At 38.6% G+C, this 18,552-nt stretch overlaps 1 protein-coding gene and 1 long non-coding RNA gene across 2 annotated transcripts; both read left to right on the top strand.

The window, feature by feature from the left end:
- The first annotated feature begins 1,556 nt into the window (after positions 1–1,556).
- LOC118746489 lies at positions 1,557–2,268 on the top strand. The gene is made up of 2 exons (XM_036480340.1): positions 1,557–2,037; positions 2,094–2,268. The coding sequence occupies exons 1-2, from the start codon at positions 1,564–1,566 to the stop codon at positions 2,265–2,267; spliced, it is 648 nt and encodes a 215-aa protein (XP_036336233.1). The 5' UTR covers positions 1,557–1,563; the 3' UTR covers position 2,268.
- Positions 2,269–3,311: 1,043 nt separating this feature from the next.
- On the top strand, positions 3,312–4,187 carry LOC118746481. Its single transcript, XR_004993853.1, has 3 exons — positions 3,312–3,601; positions 3,747–3,964; positions 4,020–4,187. It is a non-coding gene; the product is annotated as an uncharacterized LOC118746481 (long non-coding RNA).
- Positions 4,188–18,552: the final 14,365 nt, after the last annotated feature.

The raw sequence follows: 18,552 nt of genomic DNA, 5'->3' as shown, positions 1-18,552 counted from the left end.
GTTTTGAAACAGTTTCTAGTGTAGACGCAAGAATGATAGAATACAAGATTGCGCCGTCCTGGGCGTTGACATTTGTTTACCACAAGTAAACAAAGAATGGAGCGAAAAGAAGAACGAGTTGAAACTGCCAAAGCAGTTCACTTTACAGCGAAAAACGTGTTTTAATTTTGCTAAATGTGAAAATATTGCATTTTTCACCTAATCAATTAGAGAACAGTGAACATTTTAGTGCACTCCATTGCTTTGCAATTAAGGCTGCTGCAGAAAACTGCAGCAGCATCTCTGCGGGAGTGATTATATAACTTGCTAATGGAGGCTGCGTGGAGCAGAAACAAAATCATTGTGAGGAAATGCTGTTAATATAATAATAGAGAAACATTTCGGGAACGGCTTTGCCGTGCCCTATGTACACAAAATGCAGCGATTCGTCCCAGCGCTACACTGGCATCTACGCTTCTTGCACCTTGACGGCTGTCGCAATTTAACACACAGCACTTCATTGTATTAGTTTTTACGCAGTCCTCAACTCAAAAATCACTCACAAATTGAAAATTAACACAATTTAAACTGATTTTTCACTTATAATTAAAATTTCTCTTTCGCTGATTTGTAAACAAAGGTTTATTTACAAGTTACCACAACTGTCAAAATCGGCAAAACCAAAGTAGCGGTACCACTGACGGCGCCACCTTTGTTCGCTGCATCGTGGTGTAGACGTAGAATATGCGGCTTTAAGTGAAGCGAGTTTTGACAGTAATAAGATAGGGTCATGTGAAATCGCGCCCAGTGGTCCAAGTGTATCCAGCACTGAGCAATGCATAGAGTCGGCTATGATTCCTGATGAGGAAAGTTTGGTTCCGGACATAGATAAAAGTGCGGAGCTGAGATCTTGGGCTATTAGAAACAAAACTGCTCACAACGTTTTAGACCTATTTTCCGCTTTCCGCGAAAACTCTCTTGAATACCAGCCGTTCTAAAATTCCACTTCGAACTATACCGAATGGAGAATTCTTGTATATAGGCATTCAAAAGCATTTTCTTTTCAGTTCATTTGATTTTTTGGAAAATCAGGAAGAAGTTTTAATCGACGTAAGCATTGATGGTCTGAAGTTATTCAACAGTTCTAATAGAGTTCTGTGGCCCATTCTAGGAGGACTAGTAGATTTCCCTAATATCAGTCCATCTGTAATTAGCTGTTTTTCTGGGTTAAATAAGCCGGAGAATGTAGATGATTTTTGGTCCGATTTTTGTGAAAAAGTCCAAACGCGGAGAGAAAATGGCATTAAGGTTGGTGGTAATCAAATTATGAGAAAATTTGACGTTCGCGCATTTATTTGCGATTCACCCGCTAGAGCATTTGTTTCAGGTTGTATATCCTTTAACGCAAAAAGTGGCTGCCCCAAATGCTGTCAGGTAGGTACATATAGAGAGAAAAGGGTTCGCTTTTCAAAAGAAGTTGGTATTAGCAGGTCAGATTTTTCCTTTGAAGCCAGGCTTGATCCTGCGCACCACATCCTTCAGTTCAGAGAGCAAAAAGGTGTACTAGAAACATTTAATTTTAATATGGTTACCCAATTTCCACTTGACAGCATGCATTTAGTTGACCTTGACGCTGTAAAAAAGTTATTAAAGCTACTTATAAAAAAGGAGGATATAAAAAAAATTAATGAAAAACTAACTTTAGTTGCAAATTACATTCCTTCTAAATTCGGGCGTATATCTAGGACCTTAGATGAAATAAATAATTGGACGTCGTCTGAATTTAGGCAGTTTTTGCTTTACACGGGAGTATTTATCTTGAAGGATAGCATTAATATGGATTTATATTATCATTTTTTACTTTTACATTGCGGAATTCGGCTTCTTTCTAGGCAAAAGTCATCTAAGGTTGAGGCTAACATCGCTCAACAAATTCTGGAAGATTTTGTTGTCTATTTTGGTAGTTTATACGGTGACGAATTAGTTAGTTTTAATATTCACGGGTTACTCCATTTGTCTGCATGTGTTTGGACCTTTGGACTCATTCTCAGCATACAGGTTTGAAAACCATATACAATTAAAAAGATATTAAAAAACCCAACAAAATTTTACAGCAGCTATTTTTGCGTTTAGATGAACGTACCAGATTATCGGCTAATACAGAAAATATTTCCAAACTAGGCCAGTTTGATATTAATTTCGAAAAAGGAAAAGACTCATTTTGCTTTTGTAAAAAGGTAGGTATTTTGTTTTGCTTTGCTGTTCGTTTTCGTCCCAATAAAATATAAAAAGTGCATATTTTATAAAAATTTTTTAAGGAAGATTTTCTGAATTTGCGGTTTTGTCGGGAGTATCGGGAAAGAATTTTGATCCAGTTCCGTGCGTTAAATTTTTACAGACCTTCCCGACACCGCCCATCTTGAATCAGTACCGTGGGTCCCGATATTCGGTACCCATCTATAATTGAGAGCTATTCTTAAAATGTATGGTTAGATTTGCTTCATCTTTAGAACACACAATAGCAACATAAAATTTGGTGCAATTCGGTAACTCAATCATGTGATGCAAAAATATTGGGCTTTAGGCGCAATCTTGACAAAAAACCTGTAAAACCGCGGCTAGAGAACGAAATATTATATTTTGTTTTACACCTTCGAGGTACTTAAACTCCAGCGATTCTGATGAAAAGGATGAGGAGTTTATGCAGATGTTGGCAATTTAGTTTTTATGTTCCAAGGGGTTCTCAGACCAATATAATCGAAAAATTTATTTACAGTATGGATTGGTATTTGTTTAACATAATAGTCAGTGAAGAGCCGTTAGGCATCTCATCTATACATACAAATACATATGTACATATGCATATTTTTTGTAAATGAAAATTGGGATTCCTTTCTCGGTATAATTTCGAAAGCTACTAAGAAATTTGGATTTAAGTTTTCCTATAAATTTTGGTGGGGGACTTCAAAATCGTCATTAGCATAAAGGGGGAGGATATTGGTGATAAGCAAAATTTAAAAGTGTATGAAAAAATGTGTAATTTCGACAACTGGGCGATACTAGTACTAATAATAATAGCAATAATAATAATAACAACAATAATAATAACAATAATAATAATAACAATAATAATAATAATAACAATTATAATAATTTTACATGGAACCGAGTGCAGAGGGTCGCCAGTCCCAAACATATGCAAGCCCGGATGATAAGTTTTTTTTACATAAAATAACATTATTTATAATGTTTCTTACATTTTATTCAAAATAAAGAAAAGGTGTTTCAAAGCAGCGCACTTAAACCAGGCGGAAAGGGGACCAAAAGCTGTCGTGGCAAGCAGTGGTATTTTATATTTAAGAAATAGTTTATTTTGTTTTTTACTAATTACCATTCTATTATTACTATAGATTTCTTACAAAAATTTAAGGCGATTTTGGAGTTGCAAAACGAATAAATGGACGCGATATTAATCAATCAGAAAAACATGATAGATATTTATTATGCTTGTAATTTATTTGTTATATTACAATTCGCTTACTATCTTCTTATATATAACAGCAAATAACAATCAGCTCATCCAACAGTTACTTGATTAAAGTTTCAGGAACATGACCAAAATGTAAGTAATAGAGCTTTGATAACATGTATGTATGTATATGCAGCCACTTTCCCGATTTCAATGTCTTGTCCAATTAAACAAATTTGTTCCTTTTTCATTTAATAATAATTACAAATAATAATATGTTAATTAATATATTTTCTAGTGTACTCATAAAGCTGATCTAATGGCTCAAAATAAGACGCTGAGAGAAGTGAAAGTGTCCTCTCAAAACACAGAAAAGGTTGTGTGCCGCATGACAGGGGAGACATGCGATAAGATTTTAAATAATAAAGAGAGTATCAAATGATGTTGGTAGTGTGATCAAAAAGATTTTTTCTGACGAAACATTATACCATTTTAATTGGGACATCAATCTACGAGGTTTGCATTCCAAATATTTATTGGTAAATATTCCTTTACACATTTACTCATTTAGACGTCTTCAAACAAAAACGAAATTTAGAATTTGAAAGAGGAGTGAGAAAAGCAGTAGGAATGAGTCATCACCGACTCAAGCAATAGAAATACCACGAGAAAAAGTTGAAACAGAATGCAAAAGTTAAAATCTAGTTTATAATACAATTTTATAAAACCAAACCTTTAACAATTTTTACGGTCGACGTAATACTTTCTTATTGTTGCTTTTTTCCGTTCATTCAAATAAAATACTGAAATAATATACTAGCCAGGAATACCCTCTATCCTACAAAACGATGGCCTAAAGCTGTAAAGCTTTTTTTTAATTATACTAATTCCACTTGCAAGTACACTCAAAATTCTTTAAAAAAATTACCATATTTACTATTTCTGTTTTTTTTTTTCGTACAAAGTTTTAAACTTCGAGTTTAAGGCATCCAAACGGCGATGCACTGAATTAGATCTAGTGATGCGTTTCGGGATGAGCTTCGGCTACTTTACGGATGCGTTTGGGAGCGGAATAACCATGTTGGCGTGGGGAAACAGTATACTTTGTACGTATGTGCATTGCGATTGGTAGACCGGAAGATTGCCCATGTATCACTAAATTGGAAGGCTCCTACAATAATTAAATTTTTTTTGAATTCATTCATATTGCTGGATTTAACCTCATTTGGCAATCCGATATTAACTATTCTAAAAGTAATGAATTACATTGATTTTTTTTTTGTATTATATCTATACTTAATGGTTTAATGACTGAAGTAAATATAATATGTTTAAATGTATTTATACGTATATTAAACTATCGACATTTTTTACTTTATAAAAGAAAGGTTAATAAATATATACAAATTCTAAAAATATAAAACGTATTTTGTATTTCTCAATTATTTAACTAATCAGACCTGATGTAATATTATTTCAGTTATGACTGATCAGTTCTTACTGATGTATACATCAGACCTGTTAAATCGGATTTGACTTATGTATACATCAGGACTGCACAATCATTACTGCCCGATTTTTACATCACCACTGATCAATCAGCACTGCCTCATTTATACATCAGGATTGATCAATCAGATGTACCTGTTTTTAACAACAGGACTGACCAATCAGATCTGCCTGATAAATATATCAGTACTGACTAGTCAGGTCTGCCGAATTTTTTTTATCAGTACTGTTGAATCAGATCTGCCTTCTTTGTACGTCAAGACTGACTTGAGCAGGTATTTGGAGTGAGCAGTGCCATCATATATTCTGGAAGTGGCTGAACCCTATATGTTGAAAAAGGATGCAAAATCACATGTACACAAAGAAATCGGTCAACTTTTGCATATAACCCTTCAATTCTGACGTGAAATATGATGCTAAAAGCCTGCAGATCTCCCAGTCAGTTGACCAGTCATATGACCGACAGATGTCTTGTAGGCATGATTTCCACGCACAAAGTCTCATTCATTGAATCAGTTTTATGCAATGGTCGGCATACTAGCCCCTACAAGAAAAGGACATTTTAGACTGACCGATTCTCAATACACTCAAACAAAATCCAATACACTCAAAAAACGCTGTAAAATTTCCCCACAATTTTAAGGCAGTAAAAAAGAGACCTTAAGTTGACATCAATCGAGGCCATATGATGAAAAGGGATGCAAGGTCACATGTACACAAAAGAACTTCTCAGATTTTTCAGAAATCCCTGCAATTCTGACGCAAAATATGATCCCAAAAGGCTGCAGATCTCCCAGTCAGAGGACCAGTCGTATGACCGGCAGATGTCTTGTAGGGGCGCATTTAAACGATTCTATAAGAGGCAGTGTTGCCAAGTTTTGAATTTGAAAAAGCACTAAAACCCAAGAAAAGTCGCGTTTTTTCTCGAAGAAAGCACCAAATTTGTATTAGAGTATTTAATAGAATATATATGCATGAAAAATTGTATTGTTGGGATGCCGGTCTAAATTAATAAAAATCAATGTTTTTTGCTCGACGGTCGAATTTATTCTGTTTTCTATAAATTCAAGTATTTTCGGTTAAGCGATGTTAAGATTCTAGTTCTTATTTTCTAATTTGCAGCGTTGCCATTTCGCTTAGATGTAAGCAAAATGTATTAATTTTTCATAACTGTTTAAATATTACAATTTTCTTCGTTTGGCGTAATTTTTTCTACGATTCCAATCAAACGAAAGCAATAACCAGAAGTGAAGTTTCATTAACTATGTGGTAGTTTAAATCTACACAGCAGTCCCTTATGATTTTGTGAACTAAAGGAACATAAAATTTTTTTCTTTCGACCGCTTAACACCTGAAACATAACGAAACTTGTTTTTTCTTTTTAAAATTTTTTATTTGAGCGTATTCACTGGCGCATAGTGGCAAAAATATTTTTATGTCAAAAAAGCTGTATACTCTTCAAATCCCACCCGATTTTGTTTATTCTCTTTTTTCAGAAGTTTCGTTAGATATTAATTTTACTGTTAGGAGATGCTACTGCTTTTTTGAATGGTCGTAAAAAAAATAACAAATTCGGGCCAAACTAAAGGTCTAAAAGGCGATCCCTGGTCCCAGCAATGGCAAATTAACGAATGTAATTCTGACATGATTGTTGATAAACATATGCTCACCCGTTTATGATTGTCATTGTGACATGTTTTTATTTAGATTTTTGTAAAGTTGCTTAAAAAACTTACGATTTCTACAAATTTTGCCCCTCCTTTTCCTAAGATTTACAGATTTGGTGCCTTCGAACTAAAAACAAAAGCTCCAAAAAACGCACCAAGCACTAAACTCTAAAATTTTCGCGTTTTGAATAAAGAAAAGCACTCAATTTAGTGCGAGAAGCGCCAAGTTGGCAACAGTGATAAGTGGGTATGTGTGCATTGCTCAGCTGGCGCTTATCGTATGTGAAACACAGATGTGCTCAGAGAGCGCTCAGCATTATTTAGGGGTGGCTCACAAGCATGAATATTGTTACGATTATCCTTGAAACCTTGAGGGATTTCCCAAATATCTTGCGGCTCGTATCGCTGGATTGTTAAATAAATGCTAACGATGACCAAATTTTAGTACAATTAACTTTATTGTACAACAAACAATTTACAATACTTGCTAATACAGTAAAACACTTCACAATACTTGTTAAAGCAATAACAACGCTTTACTAAACTTGTTAACACAATTAAACTTATAGCTTGCTTATTCGCAACTCACTTCTCTGCTCACTTTACTTGTAGCTTGCTGACTTGTAACTGTCCAACTCCGCTTATATACCTGCGCTCGTACGCATGGCAACTCTCGAACGTTCTAAAGTTCATCGCTCATTCTCTTTCTCTCGCTGTTCGCAGTGTTCATCCAACTTGACGTTTCTCTTTGTGGAACATTCTACGTCATTCCTCGAACATTCTGCCTATTTCTCGTTGTTCGCTAAATGTTGCCGCAGTATTCGCCACACTGCCCTCCACCTAAGTCTGATCGTCCCGATTAGACACACTTGCGGTTCCAAACGCTGCAAGCCTTTCCAAGTGGACCACCTTCATCTTGTTTCTTGGTCTCCCAACGACCTGGATCCGATACACTACGTCATTTAGCCGTTTTACGACCTTATACGGACCTTCCCAGTCGCATTATAGTTTTGGGGACAAACCTTTCTTTCGTTGTGGATTGTACAGCAACACCAAATCTCCTTCCTTCCTTCCTGGAAACCCTCGGAATTCATCGCCTTATCATACCTGGCTTTCATCTTGTCACTCATAATTTGCGTGCGCTGTCCCACAAGAGCATGTATCTCTCTCAGCTCGTCTTCCAGGATGTTTGACGTCTCTTTTCCAGTTCTTCTAGCATCACCAGTCACCCCAAACTTCAGATCACTAGGCAAATGGAGCTCACTGCCGAATATTACCCTTGCAGGAGTTTTACCCGTTGTTTCATGCACTGCTGACCGGTATCCCATCAGGAACAAGGGTATGCGGACATTCCAATCTTTTTGATTCTTGTCCACGACCTTCCGCAAATGCTCTTCCAGGGTTCGGTTGAACCGTTCCACCATGCCATCTGATTGGGGATGAAGAGCCGTCGTTCGAGTTTTCCGGATACCCAGTATCTGGCACATCTCTTGGAACACCGCCGATTCAAATTTTTTTCCCTGGTCAGAGTGCAGCTCTATAGGTAGGCCGTATCTCGCAACCCAATTGTAGGTAAATACCTCCGCTACGGTTTTAGCTTCCTGCTGATACTTTCGTAGCTGTTCTTCCTTCCACTCTTCCGCTGGTGTTATTGTCGTTAGACGGACGTCTACACTGTCCTCTTTGTCTTCAGCTTTTGAGCAGTGTTTACATTCCAGGTTACATGGTCGGCGGGACATGGCATCATCATTACCGTGGACACTTCCCTTGCGGTGCTCAATAGCGAAGTCATAACTTTGCAGTCTCTCAATCCACCGAGCTAGCTGTCCTTCTGGATTCTTAAACTGTAGTAGCCACTTCAGCGCTGCATGGTCCGTTCGAACTCGGAAACGTTGCCCATAGAGGTACTTGTGGAAATGTTTGACAGTCCACCAACGCTAGTAGTTCTCTCCGAGTTACGCGGTAGTTCCTCTCTGGTTTTCCGATCGACCGGCTATAGTAGGCAACTATCTTCTCCTGCCCATAAATTACGTGCGACAGTACGCCCCCTATGGCATAACCACTAGCATCCTTATCCAAAATAAACGTTGCACCTGGAACGGGATACGCTAGCATAGGTGCAGTACATAGTCGTTCCTTCAGAGTTTGCTGCTCTTTGTTCCACTCGAAGGCTCTATTTTTCCTAGTGAGCTCGTGGAGGCTATTAGCAACGCTGGCGAAATTCGGAACAAATCGGCGGAAGTTCGTGCAGGTTCCTAGGTATTGGCCAATCCTTTACTGCCTCTATCTTTTCCTTCGCAGTACAGACGCCCTCCGTTGTCACCTTGTGCCCTAAGTAGTTCCCCTCCTTTTTGAACAGTGAGCACTTTTTAGGACTTAGCTTCAGACCAGCGCCTGCTATCCTCTGGAAAACTTCTTCCAAATTGTTCAGGTGTTCCTCAAAGCTTTTGCCCAATACGATAATGTCGTCTAGATACACCAAACATGTTTTCCAATGCAGTCCTTTGAGCACATGGTCCATAAGCAGTGTTGCCAGAACTTTTTGGACAAACCGGCTAAATTGGCAAATAACACCGGCTAAAAACGGCTAAAATGTTTCAACTAAATTTCGCATGTTTTATTTAAATAAATCATGAGTTAAAATACTATTTCTTGGAGAGAAGTTACAAATTCGAGCCGGAAAAAATTTTGCCAGCAAGAATTTGCAATTAGGAAAAACATATGATTGTGGCACATGGCTGGAGTTTTTTTCGACGATAATTTGAATACACAAGTTCGTTAAATTTAAGAATTTACAAACTGGAGTTATTTTAAAATTAAAAATTTAAGTTAATACTTGTTTACTTAATTAATTTATTTAATTCCAATGATTTGAAAGGTACTCGGCAAAAAAAAAAAACTGTATTCTTAATCGGAATGCAATCTCAACCAGAGTCGATATAGTAAACCTGATGTACTGAAGACTTGAAGTACTTGTTACTTATTATCTAGCATGCATGCATTTATATTATACTCGTTTTTCTTACGTGTCTAAATGTAACTTATATTTTTCATTCAATAAATTTCACTCATTACTATAGGTTATGGGCTCATGTCCGCATAAAAAATAGTCACAATTAAAAAATTTTAATTTTGAAAGAATTTTTTCTTGAAATGTCGTCTTCGAATATTCCGCAAATTGAGCGACTGAAAGGACGCGAGAATTGGGACCAATGGCGTTTTGCAGTGGAATCATATTTCAATATGGAAGACTTGTGGAAGTGCATTATCGGCACTGAGTCAGATCCGAGGAAAAATGTCGTTGCGAAGTCGAAGTTGGTGCTGCTGGTGGAGCCGATGCTGTACGTCATGATACAGAACGATGTTACTGCGAAGGACATGTGGACTAGTCTTGAGCGAGCGTTTCAGGATTCAGGACTAACAAGGAGAGTAAGCCTTTTGAAGAAACTGATCACGACCCGTATGGAAGACTGCCAATCGATGGAAGTGTATGTGAATACCATAATGAGCACAGCGAATAAACTATGCAATGTTGGTCTAAATGTGAGTAGCGAATGGGTTGGAGTGTTAATGCTAGCGGGTTTGCCAGACATATACCAACCAATGATAATGGCTATCGAGAATTCTGGAGTTGATATAAGCGGAGATTATGTCAAGACGAAATTGTTGCAAGAAATGCCAGTCACTGTTAATCAAGATATTGCACTATTGGGAAAGCCAACTAAGTCTAGTAATAATTCTGGGAAAAAAGGGCCGAAATGCTATGGTTGCCAAGAATTCGGGCATATTAAAGCCAATTGTCCGAAGAATAAATTTCTTAAGCAGAAGAAAAAGACTATGTTTGCTGCAATGTCAGCTAGAGAATGCCAACATGGTGAGTGGTTCTTTGATTCGGGGGCTACGTCACACATGTGTAACGATTTGTCTGCATTCAGTACCACTAAACACTGTTCAAAGTTTAGCATAGTTACTGCTAACAATTCTTCAATGGAAGGTGATCGTTCGGGAAACATATGTATGAAAGTCATTAACAATAATAAAACCGGAGAAATATGCTTGCGAGATGTTTTATATATGCCTGACGCACACGCAAATTTGTTGTCCATTTCCAAAATAGTGGAATATGGTCATGAAGTCGTTTTTAATTCTAAGGGATGCAAGGTAATTGATTGTAATAAGGATATTATTGCAACAGGAATTAAGGTAGATGGCATGTTTCGGCTGAGACAAGCAACGAAATCAGTTAACATAGCGAAACAGAATGATTGCATTTGGCATAAACGTTTAGGTCACCCATGTCACGATAACTTAATGAAGTTGAAAGATCGTGAGGATGGAATTCGAGGAGATTTTACAGAAGAAAAATCATGTATCGTTTGCCTGAAGGGGAAAATTTCACGTTTACCATTTAAAGACCTTGGAAATAGAGCTAAAAACATGCTAGAAATCGTTCATTCCGATGTGTGTGGTCCAATGGAAGTAGCTTCTTTTAGCGGGTCAAACTATCTTTTGACTTTCATTGATGATTTCTCCCGAAAAGTTTTTGGGTATTTTTTGAAATCGAAGGATCAAGTCGCAAATATCTTCACTCAATTTAAGCAGTTGGTGGAGAATCAGACTGGTAGGAAAATTAAAATTTTAAGAACGGATAATGGTACAGAGTTTTGTAATAAGAAGATGGAAAACATGATGAGGTCTGCTGGAATTGTTCACCAAAGGACAGCTCCGTATTCACCGCAACAGAATGGAATGGCAGAGCGTATGAACAGGACGTTGATTGAGAAAGCACGATGCAAGCTTATACAGTCAAACCTTAGCAAAAGGTACTGGGCAGAAGCGGTAAATACAGCCGTGTATCTTGTGAATAGGACGCCTTGTAGAGGATTATATGGCAAAATTCCAGAAGAAGTATGGCTTGGAAGACAACTTAGCTTGAATCATTTGAGAGTATTTGGTTGTAAGTCTGTAGTACAAATTCCAAAGAAAAAAAGGAAGAAGTTGGATTCTAAAGGTGAAGAATTTTTATTTGTTGGCTACTGTACTGAATCCAAGGCATATAGGTTTATGAAGCCAAATACTGGTAACATAATCGTTAGCAGAAACGCAGTTTTTCTGGAAGACCAATTTCTTTCAGACTGTTCTGAATCTCATAAAAATATTTTCTTTATTAACTACGATAATGATCATACAGCGACAAATGTTTTAGAGGACGGTTCCGAGGAAGAATTCTATTCGGATCTTGATGAGACAGAAGGGGATGATAACTCAACTCCTGGCATATTTGATGATGAAAACGATGTAACTATTCGTGCAGTTTCTGAAGCCTCTCAGCCGCTAGAAAGTAGTACACAGAATGTTTATAGCACCACCGTTCCGGATAGTCAGACAAAAAAAGGTTTAGATACTGGAGAGAAACCTGTTCTTAGAAGATCTTCAAGAATTAAGAAGCCTGCACAACGTTATGCAGTAATGGGAATCGAAGCAACGATAATAGAACCTCAAACTGTACGAGAAGCTATGCAGAGTCAACAAGCGTCGCTGTGGAGAAAGGCAATGGAAGAGGAGTACGAGTCTTTAATTGAAAACAGTACCTGGGTTTTATGTGATCTACCTCCTGACAAAAAGGCAATATTGAATAAGTGGTGCTTCAAAATAAAGAGGGATTATAACGGGAACATTGAACGATATAAGGCACGTTTGGTTATAAAAGGATATTCCCACAGAAGAGGTATTGATTACGAGGAAACGTTTTCACCGGTAGTACGATATTCGTCAGTGCGCTTGCTTCTAGCTTTAGCAGTGAAATACGATCTAGATATTGATCAGATGGATGTCGTAACGGCATTTCTTCAAAGCGATTTGCAGGAAGAAATCTATATGCAACAGCCTTAGGGTTTTGATATTGAACCAGGAAAGGTCTGTAGGTTGAAGAAGTCGTTGTATGGCCTGAAACAGGCAAGCCGCTGTTGGAATAATAAGCTAAGCGATACTTTAAAAAAATTCGGAATGCGTCAGTCGAAAAGAGATCCTTGTTTATATTACTACGTAGAAGGGGAAATAAGGACTTACATAGCAATATACGTGGATGATATCCTAATTTTTTCAAATAACCCTTTGCACAAAGAAAAGCTAAAATGTTTTTTGAAAAAGAATTTCAAAATTAAAGACATGGGAGAAGCTAAATATTAGGTATGAAAATTACGAGAGACCGGAAGACAGAAAAACTTTGGTTAGACCAGGAGCGTTATTTGACGGATATTCTAAAGCGTTTTAATATGGAAGATTGCAAAAGCGTAAACACTCCTGTAGATGTAAACCAAAAACTTTCGGCTGAATTTTCTCCTACGAAGGATGAAGAGAGAAAATTAATGCAAGATGTTCCCTATCAAGAGGCGATTGGGAGTCTACTGTATGCAGCACAGATAAGCAGACCAGACATTGCATTTGCAGTGGGGGCCTTATCGAAATACAACAAAAATCCTGGGAGTGTACACTGGAGAGCTGTTAAGCGTTTATTTAGATATATTAAAGGAACCCTTGATTATAAATTGGAATTTTCGCAAGAGTCAAACGGAGAGGTAATTGGTTTCACTGATGCTGATTGGGCAAGTGACGCAGATAGCCGTCGATCAACTACTGGATATGCGTTTATATATCAGGGTGGCTGTATATCGTGGAGTTCAAAGCGTCAAACAACTGTAGCATTATCAACAACAGAAGCTGAATACATGTCATTATCAGCAGCATGTCAAGAAATAATCTGGCTGAAAGAATTATTTGAGGAACTTGAACGAAATCAGCAGAAGTCGTGGACACTTTATTCTGACAACAAAAGCTGCATTGACTTGGCGCATAATAACATGTACCATGCAAGATCAAAGCACATTGATATTCGACATCACTTTCTGAGGGATCTTGTTCAAAACGATCTTGTGAACATTAAACACATATGCACTCAAGAAATGGCTGCAGATATTCTTACGAAATCAGTGACAAGTACGCAATTCTACTCATGCAGAAACCGTCTAGGTGTGAAGAACTTCAATTCTAGTGGGGGTGATGTACAGAAGACTTGAAGTACTTGTTACTTATTATCTAGCATGCATGCATTTATATTATACTCGTTTTTCTTACGTGTCTAAATGTAACTTATATTTTTCATTCAATAAATTTCACTCATTACTATAAAACCCGACAAAGAAATTTAAACGTATGTTGAAGAAAGTCGGACTGACAAGATATATGCACGTAGATCCTGTTTTTTGCCCCTCTGAAAGAATTTTAAAAATTCTATACAAATTTCTTTTGTTTGAAATGCAACCGTGGACATTAGCTGGCAAAAAACCTTGCAAATTTGCGTTCGTACAGAAAATTGCAAGTTTCTCCACATGAGAGAGAATTTGGGAGCATTTTTTCTTACTATCTGATATTTTGAGTGATAATTCTCGCTGGATTTTCGACGAACAAACCTATTGTCTTCCCTACAAGGCCTTTTCAGACTGAACGATTTTCAATACACTCAAACAGAAACCAATACACATAAAACACGCTGTAAAAATTTACCTTCAATTTTAAGGCAGTAAAACAACGACCTTAAGTTAACATCAACCGAGGCCATATGTTGACAAGGGATGCAAAATCACAGTTACACAAAAGAACTGGTCAGATTTTTCAGATGTAAAATATGATGCCCAAAGACTGCAGATATCCCATTTAGATGATCGGTCATATGACCGGCAGCTGTCTCGTAGGATTCCCAGAGAGTTTTGCTTTACATAGAAATTTGTGCTCTTTTATTTTCATGTTGACTTACTTCAGTGATGGTTCCATTAATTCAAGTTGGCATTCGGTTTTTGGAATTTAAATAAGTTCTCAGCAAAAAAGTTTGTTTAAAAAAATACATATGTGTACCTAGTGCTTGAAAATATCAATTTTTCCCTTACGTTAAACCTTTGGGAGTGGGCAAAAATGATGTTTTGTAATTTAGGCAGAACTGAATATGCGCTATCTGGGAAGACAATATCTACATGAAATTTTTTTTCTGTTTGTTGACACTATATCCAAACACAAACGCATGATACAATTTAAGTTTGCGAATAAAACTTCACACTTAAAATTAAGACATTTATAACAAACATTTTATGAAGAAAATCCCTTCTTCGTTTAAAATAAAAATAAGCGAAATCGGCCCAATTTCATACAGTCCTGCCTGACTTGAAAATTTTCTCCACCATAAGGCTAGTAGCCATTTCCAGCAGATTTTATGTCGCTTAGTCAAAAATGGAAACATATATACATATTTGAAATTTAAGAAAACAAGGCAAATAGCAAAATCGGCTAAAAACGGCTAATTTTTTTCTGCAAAACGGCTAACAAATCGGCTGCCGGCTAAATCGAAATTTCTCCGGCTGTTTGCTATCGCAACCGGCTAAATCTAGCCGGAACACGGCTAAAATGGCAACACTGTCCATAAGTCGTTCAAAAGTGGCAGGAGCGTTGCATAATCCAAAGGGCATCACCGTGAATTGCCACAGACCGTCTCCAACGCTAAAAGCTGTCTTCTCCTTATCCTCGTCACTTACCTCCACTTGCCAATAACCGCTCTTAAGGTCGAGTGTTGAGAACCACTTTGTTCCAGTGAACCAGTCCAGAGTGTCATCGATCCTGGGAAGAGGATAGCTCTCCTTTTTCGTCACATCGTTTAGTTTCCGGTAGTCTACGTAGAACCGCATTTGACCATCCTTCTTCTTCACAAGTACTACCGGCGAACTCCATGGACTCGCTGATGGTTCAATCACACCACCCTCGCTCATTTCTTTTATTATTTGGCTAACAGTTTCACGTTTGGCAAGTGGAACACTCCGAGGAGCTTGACGGATTGGCCTTGCATCGCCAGTATCAATGCGATGTTTCACAACGTTAGTCCTGCCTGGTTTGTCGCCATCCTTGTCGAATATGTTGTAGTATCTTCGGAGAAGTTCCTTAGCCTTGTGCTGGTATTTTTCTTCAAACCCTTCCGTCTATGCATTAATGTTTTCCGCAATGTCATTCCCGCCAATGGAATCGCTTTCCGGTAATTTTTCGCAGTTGAAGATTGCCTCTACCTCTCGACATTGCCCCAGTACAGTTCCTCTTCGGAGTTTGACTGGTGACTTGAACTCATTGAGCACTCGAACTGGGATGCGTCCATCCTTTTGCGTCTTAGCCAGGGTTTTACCAATAAGAACGTCCGGTGTAGAATTTTGTGTTGCTTCAACAACCCACAATTTGTTCGTCCCACAATCTCCATCAATATTTGCCCACACAACTGCTTCTGACTTCGGTGGAATCGGCTCGCTTTCCTCTAGGATCACTAGCTTGTTGCTGTATGGACCATCATACCCAAACCAAAGGGGCACTTCCATGTTGTTATACGTCATAATCCTGTTCTTCATGTTGATCTGCATACCTTGATCAAGCAAGAAGTCTAATCCAATGATGACTTCATCCATAATCTCCGCGATTATGAACTTGTGTAACACCGTCACATTCCCTATTGCGACTTTGCATGTTACCTCTCCTACAACTTGGGTGTCCTCACCAGTTGCTGTCCTCAACCTTGCCCCAGGTAAATGCCTTACCTCTTTAGTGACCAAATCAGATCGAATGATGGAATGTGATGCGCCCGTATCCACAGTTAGTACTCGCTCATGTCCGTCCACATATCCACCAACAGTAACGTTGCTCGCTTTTATGCCAATTCGCGAGACGGAGATTATGGGACATTCAATTGCGGGAGCCAGCGCGCGCCCCTTGCTGCTGGCTCGTTTTAGTTTAACGACTGATTGGAGTTGGATTCGTCTCCTTCAGCCCTGCGTTTGCGTCCTGCTGAATTATTGAGCGCACTGGAACTTGCGCTGCAATTGCGGGCGAAGTGGCCTGGCTTTCCACATTTAAAACATTTGCCAGAGCCATGATTTTTCTCGCCCAGCAGTTGGATAATCTTCTTCAGCATTTCATTTGTCTCGACCGGTGTTTCCACTTCCACGCGATGTGCTTTGTAGGCTGGTCTACTTATGAGTGCTGCCGTTTCACGTGTCTGAGCATACGAGACGGTTTCAGCAAATGTTGCCTTTGGATTCGCGTACGTCTCTCGCTTGGTATACATGTCCCGCATTCCGTTGGTGAACCTCTGGATTTTTACCCTTTCAAGGTGCTCACCAGATGCGTCTCCAATTGCCAAATGAGCCAACCTTTCAATCTCAGCAGCGAATTCCTGTAAAGTCTCGTTGGATTTCTGGCACCGAATCTCCAGCTCCATCTGGTAAATCTGTCTCCTGTGCTCGCTACCACAACGTCTTTCCACTGCACCCATTAACGCATCGTAATTGTTCCTTTCACAGTCGGGAATAGTCTTCAAGATTTCCGCTGCAGGTCCTTTCAATGCGACGAATAACGCAGCGGATTTATCCTCCATGCTCCAACGATTTGCTTTAGCCGTCTTTTCGAACTGGAGCTTAAAGACCTGGAAAGGAATTATGCCGTCAAAGGATGGGGTTTTTACCTTGGGTGCGCTCGCCGAAGTAGCCGGACGATTCAACTGTAAATCACGAAGACGGCCTTCCAACTCCTCTACCTTTGCCTCGACTTTCTCCTGTCTCTCTTCGATTTTGTCCTGTATTTGTGTAATTTTTGCATCCTGTGCTTCCAGCTGGGATGATATACGTGTCTCTTGTACCAGTAGCTGAGTTTCTAACCGGGATGACACCTGCGCTGATACCTCTGAAGATATACGTGTCTCCAGCGCTTGCATATGGGATGACATCTGTGACATGCGTGTATCCTGTGCTTGCATCTGTGACTACAGCTCTGATGACATCTTTGACATGGCAGCCAATAACGTGTTCATGTCTATAGCTGTTGATGAACTAAGATCCTTTTGCTGTTCTTCAACCTTCCCGGATGTCTGCTGCTCATCCTTCGACGAACAAGCAGCTTCATCCTTCTGTTCGTCCTTTGCGGATGCATCATCGGGTTTACCCTGGAAGTCGTATTTGTCCACGTCGATGCCTTCAGCTTCCATAGCCTCCCGCAACCGGGATAACAGTTCCACTTTTGTTCCGGAGGTGGCCAAATTACGCTTTTCCAACTCCTGTTTCAGCTCCTCAATCTTTAAGTCCTGAATTTTCGCCATTTTCAGTAATTTATCCTTCGGGATTTATTTAACAATCCCACTTCTGACACCAATTGTTACGATTATCCTTGAATTCTTGAGGGATTTCCCAAATATCTTGCGGCTCGTATCGCTGGATTGTTAAATAAATGCTAACGATGACCAAATTGTAGTACAATTAACTTTATTGTACAACAAACAATTTACAATACTTGCTAATACAGTAAAACAATTTTTACATTACTTGTTAAAGCAATAACAATGCTTTACTAAACTTGTTAACACAATTAAACTTATAGCTTGCTTATTCGCAACTCACTTCTCTGCTCACTTTACTTTTAGCTTGCTGACTTGTAACTGTCCAACTCCGCTGTGTCGTGGCTCTTATATACCTGCGCTCGTACGCATGGCAACTCTCGAACGTTCTGAAGTTCATCGCTCATTCTCTTTCTCTCGCTGTTCGCAGTGTTCATCCAACTTGACGTTTCTCTTTGTGGAAGATTCTACGTCATTCCTCGAACATTCTGCCTATTTCTCGTTGTTCGCTAAATGTTGCCGCAGTATTCGCCACAATATGTTCCGCTCTCAAACCATATCGTGGCTGCCTCAACTAAGATTTGGTAACTATGACTAAATCATGTGTTCAAAGAAAGCTTATCTGTATTAGCAGAGCTTAATGACATCCTTTTATGACCCATACGTTAAGTTGAATGGAGTTTGTAGAAATATGCGTCAAAAAAATATTTATTAGTATTTACCAAACCCTTCAACTAAAT

This window comes from Rhagoletis pomonella, unplaced genomic scaffold (genome assembly GCF_013731165.1).
Source record: "Rhagoletis pomonella isolate Grant_MI unplaced genomic scaffold, Rhpom_1.0 Rhpom_scaffold_00001, whole genome shotgun sequence".
NCBI classification, from domain to species: Eukaryota; Metazoa; Arthropoda; class Insecta; order Diptera; family Tephritidae; genus Rhagoletis; species Rhagoletis pomonella.
Note: the sequence above shows the minus strand (reverse complement) of the source record. Positions and strands in the feature narration are given on the sequence as shown.